The sequence below is a fragment of the Danio rerio genome, chromosome 21, assembly GCF_052040795.2.
Source record: "Danio rerio strain M-AB ecotype USA chromosome 21, GRCz13ab, whole genome shotgun sequence".
Taxonomy (NCBI): domain Eukaryota; kingdom Metazoa; phylum Chordata; class Actinopteri; order Cypriniformes; family Danionidae; genus Danio; species Danio rerio.
The window spans coordinates 17,043,867-17,062,500 of NC_141041.1; the positions used below are offsets into that span (position 1 = coordinate 17,043,867).

Genomic DNA, 18,634 nt, shown 5'->3' on the forward strand with positions numbered 1-18,634 from the left:
CTTTCATCAAAGCCATGTGTACTTGGCTATAACAACAACCCAAATATGAAAGCTCAATAGCTAGTCAATGTTCAGTCAATAGTAGAACTGTGCCATTAATTGAAATCATATCAAAATGACGATTTGGACATATTTGATTTTTATATCGCTTTAAGCACTGTTTTCCCGCAGTATGGTATTTGAACCAATCATAACGCTGCGTGCCTAAACAGAGCGCTAGAACAGGAAACTGAATAGTGTGCGTATACAGGAATGATGAGTTCAGCACAGGAGGGAAAAGTCAACATCTGTGATGTTAGTTTATGTTACTTTGGGTACAGGAAGGCTGATGTATGGCAGAACCAGGTAACTTGTAAGTCAGTCATATATTGCGTCTAAAAGCATGTGGAAAACATGAGTATGTCGCTTCCTTCAGCATTTTCAACGTGCTTTGTGGTCGCTCTTTTGTCGTTGTTCGGTGACCAACAATCGTTTTCTCAGAGGATGACAACCCAACAAAACATTAGCCGCGTTTCCACTGTTGCGCCAAAAGTGAGCGAGCCAGGGCAAGTCGCGTTTCCATAGTCACTTCCGGGACCTGACCGGGCCAAATCTGAGCTTTCTCGGGATCAGAGGGCGATCTTTTTTTGTCCCGCTGATTATCTTGGGCCAAAGTGAGCCAGCTGGGGCTTCGGGGTTGAGTGAAAGCAGAGGCGGAGTTTGCAGGATTGTGTGCCGCTGTCATTACACTAGTTTTCCCATGACACACAAGTTCATGTGCCAAAATTAAACAAATAAGGGAGAAAAAAAAACATGGCTACCGGTCAGTTTAAGATTCCATAAAACACCTTATAGACTAGGGGTCTTTTGCTTGAGATTTGAATTTAAGGCTGTTGCATGAAATAATAATTAAAGTAGTTTTTTATTTAATAAGTGATATTTCTTTGCTGTGTCCTTCTTGATGTTTAATAATCTTTACAACATATTAAAGACACAACCGCCAGTAACTGTCAGTTGTCGAGAGTTTTTGTCAAGTTTAAAAGGTGTGTTTGTGCATGCAACATGCGCTTTTAGATGCATGTATTTGTGTGCGAGAGTCACAACGCTGTCGTTGTCGTGAGCGGCTTCTTTCCTTTATTTTTTTTAGAGATGATACAAAATATGAATTCAACAGAAAGACTTTTGTAGTGTCATAGATCTGGATAAAATAAGCTATAGGCTACTGAAATCATTGCAAGAATTAAATAAAGGATATATTAAAAACTATTTAAATAAATGAACCAATATAAAACAAACAAAGCTATAAGAATTTTGGTCTATACAATATAAATAAACCGTTTTAAGCCATATTAAACTTTCATATACAAATCTGAAAAAAAAAGATTTTAGATATTTTCTAAAAACAACAGAGGAGTTTTGAAATATTATTTGTAAAGTGTTTGGATTCGATGATATTAAATCATGCAAACAGAGCATTTTTGAGTGAGCAAAACTATCAGAAACTACCTTTCAATTTCTTTCTGTCATCCAGTCCTGCATAGCTTTATAACGTAAAAAAGTAAAAACTGAGCGCAGTGGTATAGGCTAAGCCTATATTTTATTACTTGCTCTAATGTACTGAAACACTTACGGTTTCCTTTACTTCAGATTACCATATAATGTGCAACATCCTTAAATTATTCTCTTAAAAAAACGGGGAAATACCCATTAAGTGTAATATAGCCTAAGGAAATAATAATATGTTTTAGGTCTCTCCGGAGCATTTAGGCTGAATCTTTAAATCAAGGGCTGGACTTGAATTTGTCTATTCGTTATTGTTTAAACCACTGGATTGTTGTCTTTTTTTATTTTATTTTTTATTTTTTTGCATTGCTACATGCCATAAAAAATGTCAGAAATGTGGTTAAAAAGGGTGGTAACATTACTTTGATTGAAGATTACACGTTACAAATATATATAAACCGTGTATAATTCATAGTACAGCTATATTCAATTTTAACAATACAGGTAAAATATTCATTGTCTAATTTGATGACTTTTAAGCACTGCTTTTAAATGGTGCTTATTTGTAAGACTGAAGTCATAGTTTGCTGCTGGTTTGTATGTTTTTCAGGGCAGTATGGGTGTGTGTCCCCTGCTCCTGCTCCTGCATGTGGCCTTTGTGGCCCTCAGCACGGCCCAGACTCTCCCTCACCTTTCAGGTAAGAAACTTTTGCTTTGGTTTAGGCCCTTCCTCATTGCAAAAGCAAACTCACTGCCCTTAGGGTGTGTTCACACATGTAGTTTGTTTTTTTTTGTTCGTTGCAGAAAAGAACATGATAGGATTTTGGATTCACGCTCGTTTTTGTTAGACTTATTGAATGGTCATACATTTAGCATTTTTACAGGTGGTTTTAAAATGTGTAAATTAGTCAGAACCGTAGCAGGAAGTCAGTCTCACACATTAAGACCTTAGGTACTGAGCCTGGTGTGCTTAAGGATTTTATCCATTCTTGGTCACATCTTATGACATCCTATCCTGTTTTTGGTTTGTTTGGATGTCATTGGTCTGTGTTGTTTTTTTGTTTTTTTTTTTAGTCATACTACATCAGTGTCCTTGTGGAAATCTCATGAGATGCGTAATTTTAACAGTCTCAGTACATTTGTTTGGTACACGTGGCATCTTTCACGCTTATTCAAATGAACCTCATTAACAGAGCAATTGCACCCGAGTTTGTTTTTATCAAACAAAATCCATGTTGAAAGAAACGTTTGCAATCCATCAACTCCATCTAAAAATGTCAAATATTTTGAGGCCTAGGAAGTTAGTCAAGAATTGCCTGGAGGACACAACATTTCCTCACACATCTAATTTTGTTTTGTGAGATACCCAGTGTCCACCTTTATTTGCATTGAAAATTCTGTTCAACCTAAAGTACCATTTAAAAATGTGTAATGGATGAAGGACTGCTCATACCTTTCGATACCGAACACCTCATGACTTAAAGGGCGCCAATGTGATCGTGCACACCAAGTGTCATTAGGAGTGGAGAGTAGCAAATTGGATTTGAGGGTGAATTGGACCCTCTACGCTGTCGCCACTGCCTCGCATGGTTCAGGATTGGTAGAGCTACGCATCGATGAATTGGCTCTTCAGTGTTTGAACTCTCAGTAATGATTAAATCACACTGAACTGAGCTAAACTGAACTGAACTGAACTTAAACACTAAAACCTGGACCACACTGTTCCAGTTACTATGACCATTTATGTGAAGCTGCTTTGACACAATCTACATTGTAAAAGCGCTATACAAATAAAGCTGAATTGAATTGAATTGAATTGAGTTTTATTTTACTTTCATTTCATGACTTACAAGTTTATTAAGTGCCGTATATCGCGATCTCGAATCGACCCCCTAGACCCCCTTAATCCAGCATTTCTATGATTCTGCCTATCATATTTTCAAGTTCAGGAGAGAAGAAAAGGTGGCCGCACGAGTCTTTTCATTGTTACACACACGTTGCTCAGTGACATTGACACCTCCAAATGATATTGAATGAATCAGATACTGTATTTATATGGTATAATTCATAGAGGTATTTATACCCCAGTGTCTAATGATATTTCAGAAATCATTCTAATGGCTCATTTCTTCTGAGTACTATTCTGAGTGCGATTCGGTTCACCTTTATTGGGCTTGCGTTTCCACTGCCTAAAGGGTACAGTACCAATGGCGCTTTTAGAAGGCCTTATAAACAACAACGAGACACAGGGTAGATCCTGCTCTTCTTGGCATAGTGGCTGTTCATCAAGACAACAACTAAGTTTGTTTAAACTCAGGTCGACCATGGCTCGTTATTATATGTATATATTATTATGGTGTAATGTCTTGGCTGTGTATTTAAAAATGGCACTTCCTTTGTTTTCATTCTCCTGGCTTGTACATGAGCTAGTGACGTACCTCTGTAAACCAATACTGATCTGCTGCGTGTCTTGCTACGCCTTTTGGTACCCTTTTGTTGGGTTAGTTACCCTTCAAAAGGGTACCAAAAAAGTGGTATGGTACGCTTTTTGGTACCTTTTGACAGTGGAAACGGCCATAAAAGCATACCGAATATGCTGATTTGGTCCTCAAGAAAACAAAAAACTTTTCTATTAATTAAGCTACATTTATGTAGGATTCTAGGAATTTCAAATAACCAGCATTGCCATTTAAATCTGTTTAAATATTGTAAATACAGTTATTTTTAAAACATTTTAGTTTTAAATTTGTTGATGCTTTTTGTCTTGTGCATTTTAGCGTTAGTTGTCTTAAGTTTTAAGCAAACAAGCAATTGATAGTAAAGAATAAACCATTCTTGATATTGCTATTTGTGAAAAAAAATGATCAGATTCCCATTAATGAAGGCTGTTTACTTCATGAATTTATTGTATTACATGTATATATTCTAAAGCTTAATCTCAATCTTAGGTGCGGTCCAGACCACCAAACCTACACCCCATCCTCCCACGACACCCCTAATCATAGTCACCAATGGATCCCCAACAGCCGCTCCAACATCCACACCGTCCCCACAACTTATTGCAACAAAAGCCTTCAATGACTCTGAGGGTACTGCGGCCCCAGAGGCTACCACTGCTCCTCCAGTCGTCCCTCCTCCAGTTGTGCCCATCCCTACTGTGGTGCTACCTGTACCGCCAACCCCAACTGCCGCATCCCCGTCTCTCACCACCAACAAAACTGGAGATCACCAGACCACCGTTTTGGCTCCAGCAGGGACGCCAACGCCTGATCCCACATCCACCCAGTCCTCCTCAGAGCCCGAGACGGAGACCCCGTATACCCCAGCTGATGCCACCACTGCTGACGTCAACAAGCCAGAAGGTACCATTCATCTGTTCTTTTCTTTTTACCATTTAAATTATTGATCGTCATTTAAATTACAATCAGTTAATCAGTTAAGCTTAATAATGTCTGTAATTCAGTGGCACATTGAAACTGTCACAAAGTGACACTCAAAACACAAGCATAATCACTCACAGGAAAATACTTTAGTGTAATTAAAAGGCTAGTAAAATTAAAAAGTGTAATTCAGTACAGTGTTTCTCAACCACGTTCGTAGAGGACCACCAGCACTACATGTTTTTCATGTCTACTTTGTCTGCTGATGATCTGAATCAGGTGTGTTTGGTTAAGGAGGCATGCAAAATGTGCAAAGCTGGCGGTCCTCCAAGAACATGGTTGAGAGACACAGAATTTTTAATGATTAAATTGAGGCTGCACGATATTGGAGAAAAAACTGACATTGCAATATTTGTTTTTTCTGAGATTATATTTTGAGATATAAATATAATTTCACAAAATGACCCTATTTGAAAAGAATTTCTAATTTTATATTGATTGGAATGATTTGTACAGGAGTGCATCTACATTAAATATACACAATTATACTAAATAAAATAAATAAAAGCACAATTAAAAAAAACAGAAGGATAAAAATAAAGTAAACAAAATTTTTTTATGGGTTTTGATGGAGTCTAACTGTATTAGAAGTAATAAAATTCAGTAATTAAATGTAAAATAACATTGCATGGTCTTATTATAATTAATAGTTAAACATCATTAATCTTCTTTATACATTGTACATTATACCTTCTTGTGTTCAAATGGTTTTAAATTACGTTGAAATCTTAGTCACAGGCCTTTAAAACATCCGCATAATAAAATCTTTCATATTAGATTATAGTTAAACTTTGCAACAATTCCACATATCTTGTGTTCTGAGCTGTGGTTTCTAGTTAATCCCAACTTGAAATTGAAGTTACTGCGATGCGATTATTGCAGATTCACACATTGCGATATCAATGCTGAAATGGTATATTCATTGTGTAGCACTAGATTAAATGTGCCAGTAACACTCGATGTACACACTGGCAAATACGTGAGCTATTAGTTTTTCGCACTGTATTTGTGTTATTTTCTTCTTAAAAGTGAATTGGATATTTTACTATAGGGCCAATATTAAAGAAAAATGTGATGTTTAACATGAAAAGATGTCAAATCAAGTCAAGTTGGCTTTATTGTCATTTAAACAACATACAGTGCAGTACACATTAAAACGAAACAATGTTCCTCCAGGACCAAGGTGCTACATGTAACAACATAAATTGACAATATAACACAGGACTGTGCACTACTAAGTAGAGAAAGCAAAATTAAAAAACTTCTGAAAGTCATGGAATAAAAAATAAATATTACCATGAATAAAATAAAAATAACAGCATGTCTTCTCTACTTGGTTTCAGGGATGCGTTTTGACATGTAACCACATTGCCTAATGCGCTGAAAAGTCAGAAGTTGTGTTCATGGCAGACACACTTTTAAATTGCTCATTTATAGTAAACAGTTGAGCTGTATATTGTTATGCATTTTATTTGTGATTGTTCTGATATATTTTCTTATTTTGAATGTCAGGAAAATCTGGAGAATGCTAAAAGGTGGAGGTTTACTCAGTAATGTCTGATATGTTAAAGCATGTGACATGTGCTTTTTACCTACCTCTCATATTGACTAAATGCTAATTACACGTTCTGATACAGCTTTCAGAGGTAATTGAAAAACTCATTTGATTGGATTGCTTTCGTATTTGAAAGGCTTATGTGCCGGCAGCTAGCTCTCCGCAACCCTAACATGGTCACCCGCTGAAGCTTAGCAGGGCTGTGCCTGGTCAGTACCTGGATATTAGAACACATGAGAAAGCTAGGTTGCTGCCAGAAGTGGTGTTAGTAAGGCCAGCAGGTGTGGGTCTGTGTGGGTCCTACTGCCCCATGTATATTGATGGGGACTCTATACTGCTCAGTGAGCGCTGTCTTTCGGATGAGACAATAAACCGAGGTGCTGAGGTTGTCATTAAAAATCCCACGTTAGAGTTGCAGTAAGCTAGCTTACGGCGACCACTTGTCTTAGCTGACCACTTGTGAATTGATTACCAAAGAAATTGATTACAAAAAAAAAAACACTCTTACCAGGTGGAAAAAGGGCCTATTTGTGAAAAATTGTGTTTATAGTTTTCATTATCTAATCTATTGTTGTTGTTGTTGTTTTTCCCTTCCTCGTTCAATAAAGGTGAAGAGCAAGGTAAGTTTAAGTGAACTATTTACTTATTTATTTAATGTAGTTTACTGGTAACCAGGGTGCGAATTTCAGGGGTTTGGGGCCCCCTAATTAATGCTTGATGCCCCCCTGAAGGACATCCAAACAAGATCTATGGGGGGGTCTGCCCTGATTTGTATCTTAAACAATATTAATAATAAAAATAATAGATTTTGCTAGTTTCAGCTTGGCGCAAGAGTCGTTTTGAGGCGTTGCGCTACGCTGTTTAAATAACAAATGCATTAGCGCGCATATGTGCGCCCATAGGCGTTCTGGTCTACAGAGGAAGGCATTCTGAGGCGGACCGCTGGCGCGTTGCTTATTTGAGAAACTAAAATAGATTTTTCAATAGACCAAAACAAACCCGGTCTAAACTCCGGCGCAGAGTTGTGCCTCACTTAAACACTGCTTAATATACACAAGAGAGCAATAGGCAAATATCTTTACATATGTAAAAAATTAAATATTAAGGATATATATAGGATATAATAAGAATATATATAGTATATAAATATAAAGGATTAAAATATTACAAAACATATTATTTTCTAGCCTACATAAATATGAAAAATCACTGCTTTTGTGCCTTCATCTCGGGAGGCTTTTTCAGTTCATTCATAACATTTTGCTTTTGTATAATGTTATTATTATTAGCAGTATTATTTATTATTTCCATATTTATATTTGTTTTATTAAAAACAAGCTTAGATTTGCCCACTTGCAGGTTTTAGACCATATGGGGCACAGCATGTGTTTTAGGATATAACTCAGGTTTTTGAACACACTTCGTTATTATTGTTCATTTATTCGTTTGCTGGAAATTAGAACTGAATTTAGAAATATTTTTGAAACGAATATTTGCGCTTAACAAATGCAATTAATTATTTGTAGACTAATTGATGTCTGTGCGTAAAGGTTTCCCTATCCAGGAGCGAAAGTGGAAGTAGATAGATTATTTCTCATTCTCACGCAGTAGATGCTCTGTTGAACTGTTAAAAAATTGTTAACTGTTTGCTAGTGAAACGCTCAGTTTTTCCACTTAGACTTACTTTACGTCCTGTAAATAGCAAATGCGCTTATGGCGCGTCGCAGCTGGCTCTTAAAGGTAATTGGAGATGAGACTCTGATTGGTTTATTCTCAAAACACACCTATAACTCATTAAGAAAATAAACTCAACCCTTTTAGACCATGCGCATTGGCGCAAAGCGGATTTTCCCATCCTTAAATTAGCAAAAACGCGCTCTGACATGCCCTGAAAGCGTTTGCGTCCTGCGTTTTGCGCTCTGCGCATGGACCGTCAAAATAGAGCCCAACAAGTTTGATTAATAAATTAGATGTAATTGAATTAAATATATAAAGTTGGTTCAATATTAAAAAAAGAAAAAAACACTGATTGTCAATGTATAATTCGCACCCTGCTTGTAGCCATATATTGTGCAACCTATTAGAAGATGCCAACTATTTTATCTTCTGCACACAGATGACACAGCGATCATGGCGGTGATGGTTGCCTTATCCTCTCTGCTGGTCATTGTCTTTATCATCATCATCCTTTACATGCTCAGGTAAGATTCCCTATTTACAAACTCCATTTGGTACAAAAACTGCTCGCAACATTGAGAAAAACATAAAGACAAAGTCATGAGCAAGAAGCACTTAGAGCACAAGAGAACCAGCACAGTCGTAGAGAAAGTGTTGAGAAAGCTCCATTCATCAGGAAAGCCTCGTCGCCAGCAGGGACCGCGGGCATCAATTGTCCAGTTGCCATGGTAATGATTGGCTTTTTGTTGGGCTCTGTTGTGGCAGGTTTAAGAAGTACAAGCAGGCAGGGAGCCACTCCAACTCCTTCCGCCTGACCAACGGCAGAGCTGACGACACAGGTGAGTTATTTCACCATCACTGATACGCCAATGGAGATTTTTTAATTTTAGTTTTATTTCTTTGTTTCTTTTTAATTTGTATTTTTTGTGTGTTTTAATTTTTTTTTATAAAAACAAGTGTACATATTGTTAATTTTGTTTTTATTTTAGTGCATCAAGTACAACGAAATGAAAACGAGAAATAATTCCTTCCATTCATTTATTCATTCATTTTCTTTTCGGCTTAGTTCCTTTATTAATATGGGGTCGCCACAGAGGAATCAACCACCTATTTATACAGCAAATGTTTTACGCAGCGCATGCCCTTCCAGCTGCAACCCATCACAGGAAAACACCCATACACTCTTACTCGCACACATACACTACGAACAATTTAGCCTACTCAATTCACCTGTACCGCACGTCTTTGGACTTGTGGGGGAAACCGGAGCACCCGGAGGAAACCCACGCGAACACAGGGAGAACATGCAAACTCCACACAGAAATGCCTGCTGACCTGGCGCTCGAATCAGCGATCTTCTTGCTGTGAGGTGACAGTGCTACCCACTACGCCACCATGCAGCCCCTATATAATTAAAAAAATGTAATAATAATTAAATTAAAAAATATATTCAAATAACATTTTGCACAAGAAAATTAATTTTTAAAATATATTACGTATAAACTACTGTAATACTATAATATTACAGAATTGATTAAGATTTTAAATTAAATGAAAATGATAAATAATTTCTTGCCATGTTGATATAATATTATATTATATAAAAATTGGTCCCACTTTATATTAAGTGTCCTTAACTACAATATACTTGCATCAAAAAATACATACAATGTACTTACTGTGTTTATAATGTATTTGAGAACACTTGTGGTGCTTTTGAGTTGGGATAGAGGTTGGGTTATGGACAGGTTTGGTGGCATGGGTAGGTTTAAGGGTGGGTTAAGGTGTAAGGGATGGTCAACAGTGTATTTACAAATGTAATTACAGAAGTTAATTACAGATTTAATTACATACATGTATTTAATCAAGCATAAGTACACAGTAAATACATGCATTTACACAATAAGTACATTGTAACAAACTATTAATTCCTGTTTATGTACATATTAGTTAAGGCCACTAAATAGAAAGTGGGACCTACAATTTATATAAAATCATTTTTTTAGTTTTCTGTTTAGATAAAAAACTGTTTTATAATACATTTTTTGAATATTTTAGAATATATTAATTATTATATATGTATTTATTTATTAACTATATATTAATTATTATATTTATATTTCACATACCTGAGATTCTAAAATATTAATAATTATTAAATTTTATATTAATTTTAATAATAAAAATAATTAAACATTTAGAGCAATACAATTTATATTAGTTAGCTGTAACATTGTACTGTATATCTGTGGTTGTTTTTGGAATTATTTTTATCCCTTTTTGTATCAAATATAATAAAGTTGACATTAAAATCCATTTGATTAATAGGTTGGATTCACTACTAGCTGCAAATTAAATTTTGCATCATGATTCAGTGATTTGTAATGCATGAGAGCTTTTCTCCTTGAATTGTACTTTGTTGCCCTCTGCTGGTAGTCTGCTACACAGTGGTGATAAACTGCAAGTCATTCTTAAAACTGTTTCATTGAAAAAAAAAAACTCCTTTTAGCTTTTGTCATTGATGGACGTGTTTCTATCTTTCTTTCTCCACCCTATGTTTTTTTTCCTTGCACCATCTTACAGAACTCCAGAGTGTACCGTTATTGGCTCGCTCTCCAAGCACCAACAGGAAGTACCCGCCTCTTCCTGTCGACAAGCTGGAGGAGGAAATGAACCGCCGAATGGCTGACGACAATAAACTCTTCCGGGAAGAATTCAATGTAGGTGCACTAATCAACACTAAATTTTCAGGAATTAATGGATTATTATCTTGGTTTAACCGTCTGTTAATTATGCCATTTAAAGTCCCCCTGAAATCAAAATTAAAGTTATTTTTGTCAATATATTAGCCTTAAGGTTAACTGTAATCTAATATGCTCTAAATCAATCACAAAATTATGACCATTCAAAACTATATATATATATATATATATAAAACTCACTTCCACTAATAAGGAAAAGCACTTCTGCTTATCAGATTTTCTGACCAATCATATTATCTAAAGCGTCCTGCCCCCAGTAGGATGCAGCTATAATGTGTCACTTGTTCACATATATCTGAGAGACCCACATACTTTCATATAAGAAAATAATAACCAATATCTGACAGTGCTGATCTGAAATTTTCCATGATTTCTAAGCCTGGACACATCAAGCCGACAGTCGGCAATTGGGAAGAGCCTTGTGAGCATCAAGCTATTATTGTTTGCTGTTTTCCACACTTTGCTTCTCATCTGGCTCATACTGGAGGGAGTTTATGTAGTCTTTGTAGAACCATAGAGGTAGAGAGAGAGTTGCGACAACTCCATTGATTCCAATGGAATGTTTGTTTATCATCAACGGCTGCTCATGGAGCCTCTCAATAGTTTCCATATGGTAAGAGTTACAGCTGAAGATGATTGGTTTTGCACTTTCAAAAGTAAAATTGTTTAAACATTATCTAAGAATATAACTAACAATATTAACCTTTCATCACCGTTGTCCTTAAACTAGTGAACAATTCACATTCTTGTCCAGGACAATTTTAAAAAGCATTTTTGATTCACTTCAAATGTTGACTACTCTAGACTATTGCTACACTTTCTTTGCCTTTGAAAAAAATAGTAGTTTAGACCAAACTTGAGGCTGATTTAAGGCTGTCTTTTACTTCTGCGTCAAGTGTATGCATATGCTCCACCGCAGCCTTCGCATAGCATTTGCCGTGGCTGACGCCGATGCTGGCGCTGCGCACCTGATACACGTCACAATGACGCGTGGCACAAGCCCTGTAATTGGTCTGCTTGGTAGCTGTGACGAGTGTGGGCAAGTTCTATAGCTGCGTGAACTTGTTGGAGTGAGTGTTTTACAAATGTCAAGTCAAGGAGCTTCAGTTGGAAACTGTTATTTTGTGTTGACCTTACTATTGACGTTGCGTCCGCCGGTTTTAGCTACTTGTAGCGTTCAGAAAAACAAAATACCCACAAAGAAACATGACACAGAGGAACATAAAAACCTACCGTCAGCTAGCGTTTGGGAAGTGTTATTGCAGAGCAACACAAACAGCAAGCAGAAGTACAAATGCATGGCTACACGCAAGGCAGGTGCCATGGGTCACGCAGATCACTGAACGCAGAAGTATAAATCAGCCTTTAATTCCATTGAAATCTTTCACAAATTGACTGGGAAATGACCATAATACAAAGATTTAAATAATTAGCTGTAACATTATTCAAACAAACAAAACAATAAGAATGCATAAAATAACAAAAATAAATCAACACACAGTGTTAGCATATCAGAAATGAACTTTGTTAGTGTTTAAATAAAACCATATTCTTTAAACAGATCATATAATTTTTTTGCCTTCTCATTCTTTATTATTTTTAAAGGCTCTCTATAGATGGTAAACTCCTTTTTAAAGGAGGTGCTTGTTTCAATTGAGGTGCTAGTTTCAAAATCTTGTATTCATGAATGACGAATTTAAGTAAAACAAGTAAAAAAATTGCAGTGAAGTCACCATTTTTAAATTTCACTTGTCCCAACATATAGATGAAAGCATCGAAATGTATTGTTTTATCCAGCTACCCACATCAAACCAGAAAGAACTATTGCTACACCCTCAGTGACTCTGATTAGCATAGACCAAATGCTAATGGCTGTTTTTGTTTTAAAGAAGAGGAGCTACACAATATATCTCACCCTCTATTCATATCTAAACTGCGCAAAGTTCATATTCAGGGGCCTTTAAAATACAAGTTTCCTCTAATATAGTGCACTTTTATTAGTGTGAATCTCTCTGTCATGTTCTCATGATCTTTGAGGATTTGTCTGTTCTCTGCAGGCGCTGCCGGTGTGTCCCATTCAAGCCTCATGTGATGCCGCCTCCAAGGAGGAGAATAAGGAGAAGAACAGATATGTCAACATCCTGCCCTGTAAGACTTTCCCATATTCATCTCTGAACCAAAGCTGACAAAGCACACTTTTAGTAGAAGTACATACTACAAAGAACATCACTGTGTGAAAATAACTAAAAGTAGTATTCATACTGTGAGTCTTAACCTTGCATAATTAATTTGTCATTTTTTTCTTTTCTCTTCTGTCTTTCGCTGTTTTTTACACTTTTCCTCCTCAGATGATCATTCTAGAGTTCATTTGACCTCTCTGGAGGGTGTTCCTGACTCAGACTATATCAACGCTTCCTACATAAATGTAAGACAGTGCTGACATACTATTAAGTTTCCTAATAATAGTCTATTGTTATTTTTTTCGTATATTGTTTATATTGACTTTTTATATCTTAATGTAGTTTTAGTCATTTATTATTATTATTATTATTATTATTATTATTATTATTTTTGGTAAATGTCTATATAGTAGTGCTGGGCAAAAATTAATTAATCCAAAATAAAAGACATAATGTGTACTGTAAATATTTATATTGGTACTATAAATACAGTATTGAAGTCTGCACTGCACACTCACAGTTTTAAAAAATTTTGGTGTGTTAATTTTGTTAATAATCTCATTGAGAAGGTCATCATTCGCACTCGTTAAATAATGACTTTAAATAGCTTTATTTTACATTCTTATGAGATACAAAACACAGACGTTTCGCCACAATGCCTGCCTCAGTGCGTGACACAATCTTCTCACTCCACCCTCTTATATAAGAGGGTGGAGTGAGTTTATATAAATACACACATGCATGCATATATTTAAGAAAATGATTATTAATATTTAGCTATAAAATATACAAGCATATGATAGACAGTAGATAGAAATTGAAATATCAATGTAACAAATTATTTTTGTTTAGTTTTGTATATATATATATGTGTTTGTGTGTGTGTGAGTGTGTGTGTGTGTGTGTGTGTGTGTGTGTGTGTGTGTGTGTGTGTGTGTGTGTGTGTGTGTGTGTGTGTGTGTGTGTGTGTGTGTCTGTCTGTGTGTGTGTGTGTGTGTGTGTGTGTGTCTGTGTCTGTGTCTGTGTCTGTGTGTGTGTGTGTGTGTAACATATACATAATACATATACACACTTTGTTAGATACACCTGTCCAACAGTGAATGCAAATGTCTAATCAGCAACTCAATGCATTACGGCATGTAGACATGGTCAAGACAATCTGCTGCAGTACTAACTGAGCATCAGAATGGAGAAGAAAGGTGATTTAAGTCACTTTGAACGCGGCATGGTTGTTGGTTCCAGATGGGCTGGTCTGAGTATTTCAGAAACTGCTGATCTCTACTGGGTTTTTCACGCACAACCATCTCTAGGGTTTACAGAGAATGGTCAGAAAAAGAGAAAATATCCAGTGATCAGCAGTTCTGTGGGTGCAAATGCCTTGTTGATGCCAGAGTTCAAAGGAGAATGGCCAGAGTGGTTCAAGCTGATCGAAAGGCAACAGTAACTCAAATAAGCCCTCGTTAGAACAGAGGTGTGCAGAAGAGCATTTCTGAACGCACAACACAATTAACCTTGAGGTGCATGGGCTACAGCAGCAGAAGACCACACCGGGTGCTAATCCTGTCAGATAAGAATAGGAAACTGAGGCTACAGTTCACTCAAGATCACCAAAATCGAACAATAGAAATCGGAAAAATTGATTCGCATCATGGATTTTGAGCCGACAAATCTGCAGCAACTGGGTGATGCTATCATGTCAATATAGACCAAAATCTCTGAGTAATATTTCTAGTATCTTGTTGAATCTATGCAACAAAGGATTATAAGGCAGTTCTAAGGGCAAAAGGGGACCAACCCAATAGTAGTGTGTACCTAATAAAGTGGCCGGTAAGTGTGTAATACAGACACATTCGCATTTTATGAGAATAATATTTGCCCAGCACTACGATTTAGTTTTTATTAGTTTTAATTGGACATAATCAACTAAAATAACTAGAAATATTTTCTGTGCCTGTTAATGTTGATCATGCATGCTTAAATCCTTAATAATATTTGTTGAATTATATTTAATTCGAAGTCACTTTTTCATACTTTTTGCTTTATCATCAGGGATACCAGGAGAAAAACAAATTCATTGCTGCACAAGGTACAAATCACTTTAATAAAAATCAGGGTAACACTTTATTTGATGGTCCCTATTGCACATTTTGTTGGCTAAATGTTGCATTGCAACTACATGCCAGTTACCTCTCATTTGAGTATTAGTAGACTGTCTGCTTGATATCTGTTGATACCACTTCACACCAGCGTTTAACTGACTATAAGAAAGTTTGCAAGTACACGTCAACTTACACGAACAATAACCCCAACCCGAACCTAACAGTTTACTTTTAATCTGTTGAGAATTAGTTGGCATGTAGATGCAATGTAACCTAAATTCAACAAAATGTGTTAAAGGAACCATCAAAATTAAGTGATATCAAAATCAGTTCTGTTAAACTTCACAAACATTTATTATTATTATTATTGTTGTTTATTTTTTTTAAAACAATTGTTAACTGAAGATTTGTGATTGCAGGACCAAAAGAAGAGACAGTCAATGACTACTGGAGGATGATCTGGGAGCAAAACACTGCCACCATCGTCATGGTCACCAATCTGAAGGAGCGGAAAGAGGTAAATGCCGCAACAAATGTATTCGCTGTGATCTAGTGTCAAATAAGCGTAAGCTGATCCTGTGATTTTTACGGCCTCGGCTCTTATCGCGGTCTCACATAATGGATTTAGAGTGCAACTTCCAGAATGATGGCCATTAATAAAGATGTATGATGATTGTGATAGACTGTGCTTCATGTCCGCAGTGTAAATGTGCTCAATACTGGCCTGACCAGGGATGCTGGACTTACGGAAACATCCGCGTGTCGGTAGAGGACACGATGATCTTGGTTGACTACACCATCCGGAAGTTCTGCATTCAGCAGGTAAAACTTAATTAAAATCATCATGAGAGTTGTGTTTACATGCACATTCCTAACCAAACTAAGGGTTTAAGCATAAGCTAATCATCCTAGCTAGATTTTTGCACTTTATACTCTTTTCGGCCTGAATGTAAGCTTTTAATAATCAAATATATGTAATAAAATATGATTATGATATAATATTGTGTACTAATAAAATATTAGTGAATTTAGGCTGTATATTTTAGTGTTATTTATATACTCAGTGTGCTCGAGGGGTCTTTAAATGTCTTACATTTCAAAAATAAAATTTTAACCATTAAAAATTGTTCTATTCAACGAAATATAGTCTTGTAGGTCTTAAATCAATTTTAACAGAGCTTAAATTTCTTGTCCATGTCCATGTAAAGCTACCCAATCAGGTCAACACCCATCCAATCACCAACAAAACTCTATTTACCAATATGTTTTGTCTTCCTTACAATACTATTTGTTTAAAACTTCTCCATGTATTTATAGACCATCTACTATATGGTAAAGATATTAGCCTCTTTCACACATACAGTCCTTTCTCAGATCATTTGTGAACAGGCCCTTTTTGAAGACACCGTAAATAAATTCCAGCAATTTTCTGGAAAGAGAAGTTATAACATTATCAGTAATTTGCTGCTTTGTGTGAATGCAGAAGGAATATTGTCAGAAAGAGCATGTTCACGATTAGAACGCGATGATGTGAGGCATCTACTCCAGCCAATCAGAACAGTCAATCAACTTCACATCTTATGAAATAAAAAATAATACTTATTCATCCACAGAATTTGTAATGTCGTCAAATGTATAAACATTTAGTTGCGGTTTGCGCATCTGCCTATGGATGTCTCTGGGACAAAGCAGCTGCATGAATGGTAAAGATTTTAAATAAAAGCATCAACAATAGCCCGACCACTTATGTTTACATATACAAGCGCAGCCATTTAGAGGCCATTTCTGGTTAATGTTTCAGAATTTACTGGTATCTTGGAATGGATGTGTGAATGGTCTTTTCTGGAAAAATTCCAGAACCTTCTTGCCTGTGTGAACAGCTTTTTAAAGTCGGTAAAGTCATACCGGTAATTTTCCGGATATTTAAAGATGTCAATGTGTGAAAGGGGCTATTGACCTGGACAGACTTAGTTTATTTGTTTTAATTCGTTATATTTTATGTATGTATACAACTAGTGTTATTTTGTTATGACATGTTGTTTAAAACATGTTGCTAAGAAATATCTTCTATCCCAAACAGGCCACTAGAAAAATCTTTAGTGTTTATCCCTGGATAAGTCTGAAATTTCATTCATAATGGCCGTTAAAAGTCTTAAATTTGACTCTGTAAAATGTGCAGATATATTTTAAACAATCTTTAATTTTTAAGAATTAATGTTTGTTTTTAATTTTGAGATAACGAATATTGATTTTGGTTTTCAGTTGTTCTATTTAGCTGCTTTTTTAACCCTAGTTTTCTATTTATGTTTAATATATATTTATTTTTTTAACTTTAACATTTTCGCACTAAAAGTTGTTTTTTTTTCAAGTTATATATTTCTATTTATTTATTTCTATTTTTTAGATGACAAAAAGTTAAGTAGATGATTTGGCAGATAAAAATCATGAATCTGCTTTTTGTCAATTTGTTGTGGTTCATCTGTGGTAAATGTAACACACCTTTACTGCTCATTAAAGCTCATTGCAATATGTGGGAGATATCCAGCTTTCTTAACCCCAAGAATAAAAAAAAGCAGTATCATCAACATATTGTGGGTCATTTTAATAAGCAGATTTTTTTTCCCCTCAGTATATTGGTGTAAATGTAAACCTGCTCAGTGACAATAGTAAGAAGTTCTAGCTCCCTCTTGTGTCGAAATGAGCCTTTCCTGAATTATAATGAGAAAGTGTGTAATAGCTGTTTTAATAAGCAGTGAGTTATCGTTGAACTGTGTGTGATTGTGAGCTCTTTTGTGTGTTCAGGTGGGGGATGTTTCCGGTAAGAAGCCTCAGAGGCTGGTCACACAGTTTCATTTCACCAGCTGGCCTGATTTCGGGGTTCCTTTCACTCCGATTGGCATGCTGAAGTTCCTGAAAAAGGTCAAGAACTGCAACCCACAGTATGCTGGACCCATAGTGGTTCACTGCAGGTAAATAAGCTTTACTGTCCACTGTGAATGAGTAAAACAGAGAATACGCTACTTTTCATATAGTTGTATCTTTGTCAAATATTGTCCCATCTTAAAAACCATACATCTATGGAAAGCCTATTTTTTCTCTTAAACTTAAACTTTCAGATATTGTATAAATCTTCATTTCTAAAACTAGTTTTATGATTTTATATATATATATATATAAATATATATATATATTCATATTAATATAAAATATATTATTTTGCAATATAAAACTCATTGACCCTAGACTTTTTGAGTAGAAGTATGTGTTCTTTTGCTTTTTGAAGGTCTATGATTTGCAATAACCAATTGTCATCTGTTGTTCTCAGTGCGGGTGTTGGCAGGACGGGCACCTTTATCGTGATAGACGCAATGCTGGACATGATGGGTGCAGAGAGAAAGGTGGACGTTTTCGGGTTTGTGACGCGGATCAGAGCCCAGCG

The 18,634-nt window shown here is 35.9% G+C and overlaps 1 protein-coding gene across 2 annotated transcripts in view; it reads left to right on the forward strand.

The window, feature by feature from the left end:
• Nucleotides 1-18,634, forward strand: part of ptpra (protein tyrosine phosphatase receptor type A) — a 61,559-nt gene that overhangs the window by 32,662 nt on the left and 10,263 nt on the right. The window contains 13 exon segments of one of the 2 annotated variants that reach the window (NM_131888.2): nt 2,093-2,180; nt 4,431-4,844; nt 7,086-7,097; nt 8,594-8,678; nt 8,920-8,993; nt 10,738-10,874; nt 12,974-13,064; nt 13,265-13,341; nt 15,146-15,182; nt 15,615-15,712; nt 15,898-16,017; nt 17,998-18,164; nt 18,521-18,634. The exon segment at nt 18,521-18,634 is cut by the window's right edge and continues 22 nt beyond it. In NM_131888.2, the coding sequence (NP_571963.2) occupies nt 2,093-2,180; nt 4,431-4,844; nt 7,086-7,097; nt 8,594-8,678; nt 8,920-8,993; nt 10,738-10,874; nt 12,974-13,064; nt 13,265-13,341; nt 15,146-15,182; nt 15,615-15,712; nt 15,898-16,017; nt 17,998-18,164; nt 18,521-18,634 (1,514 nt within the window). 2 annotated transcript variants of the gene reach the window in all.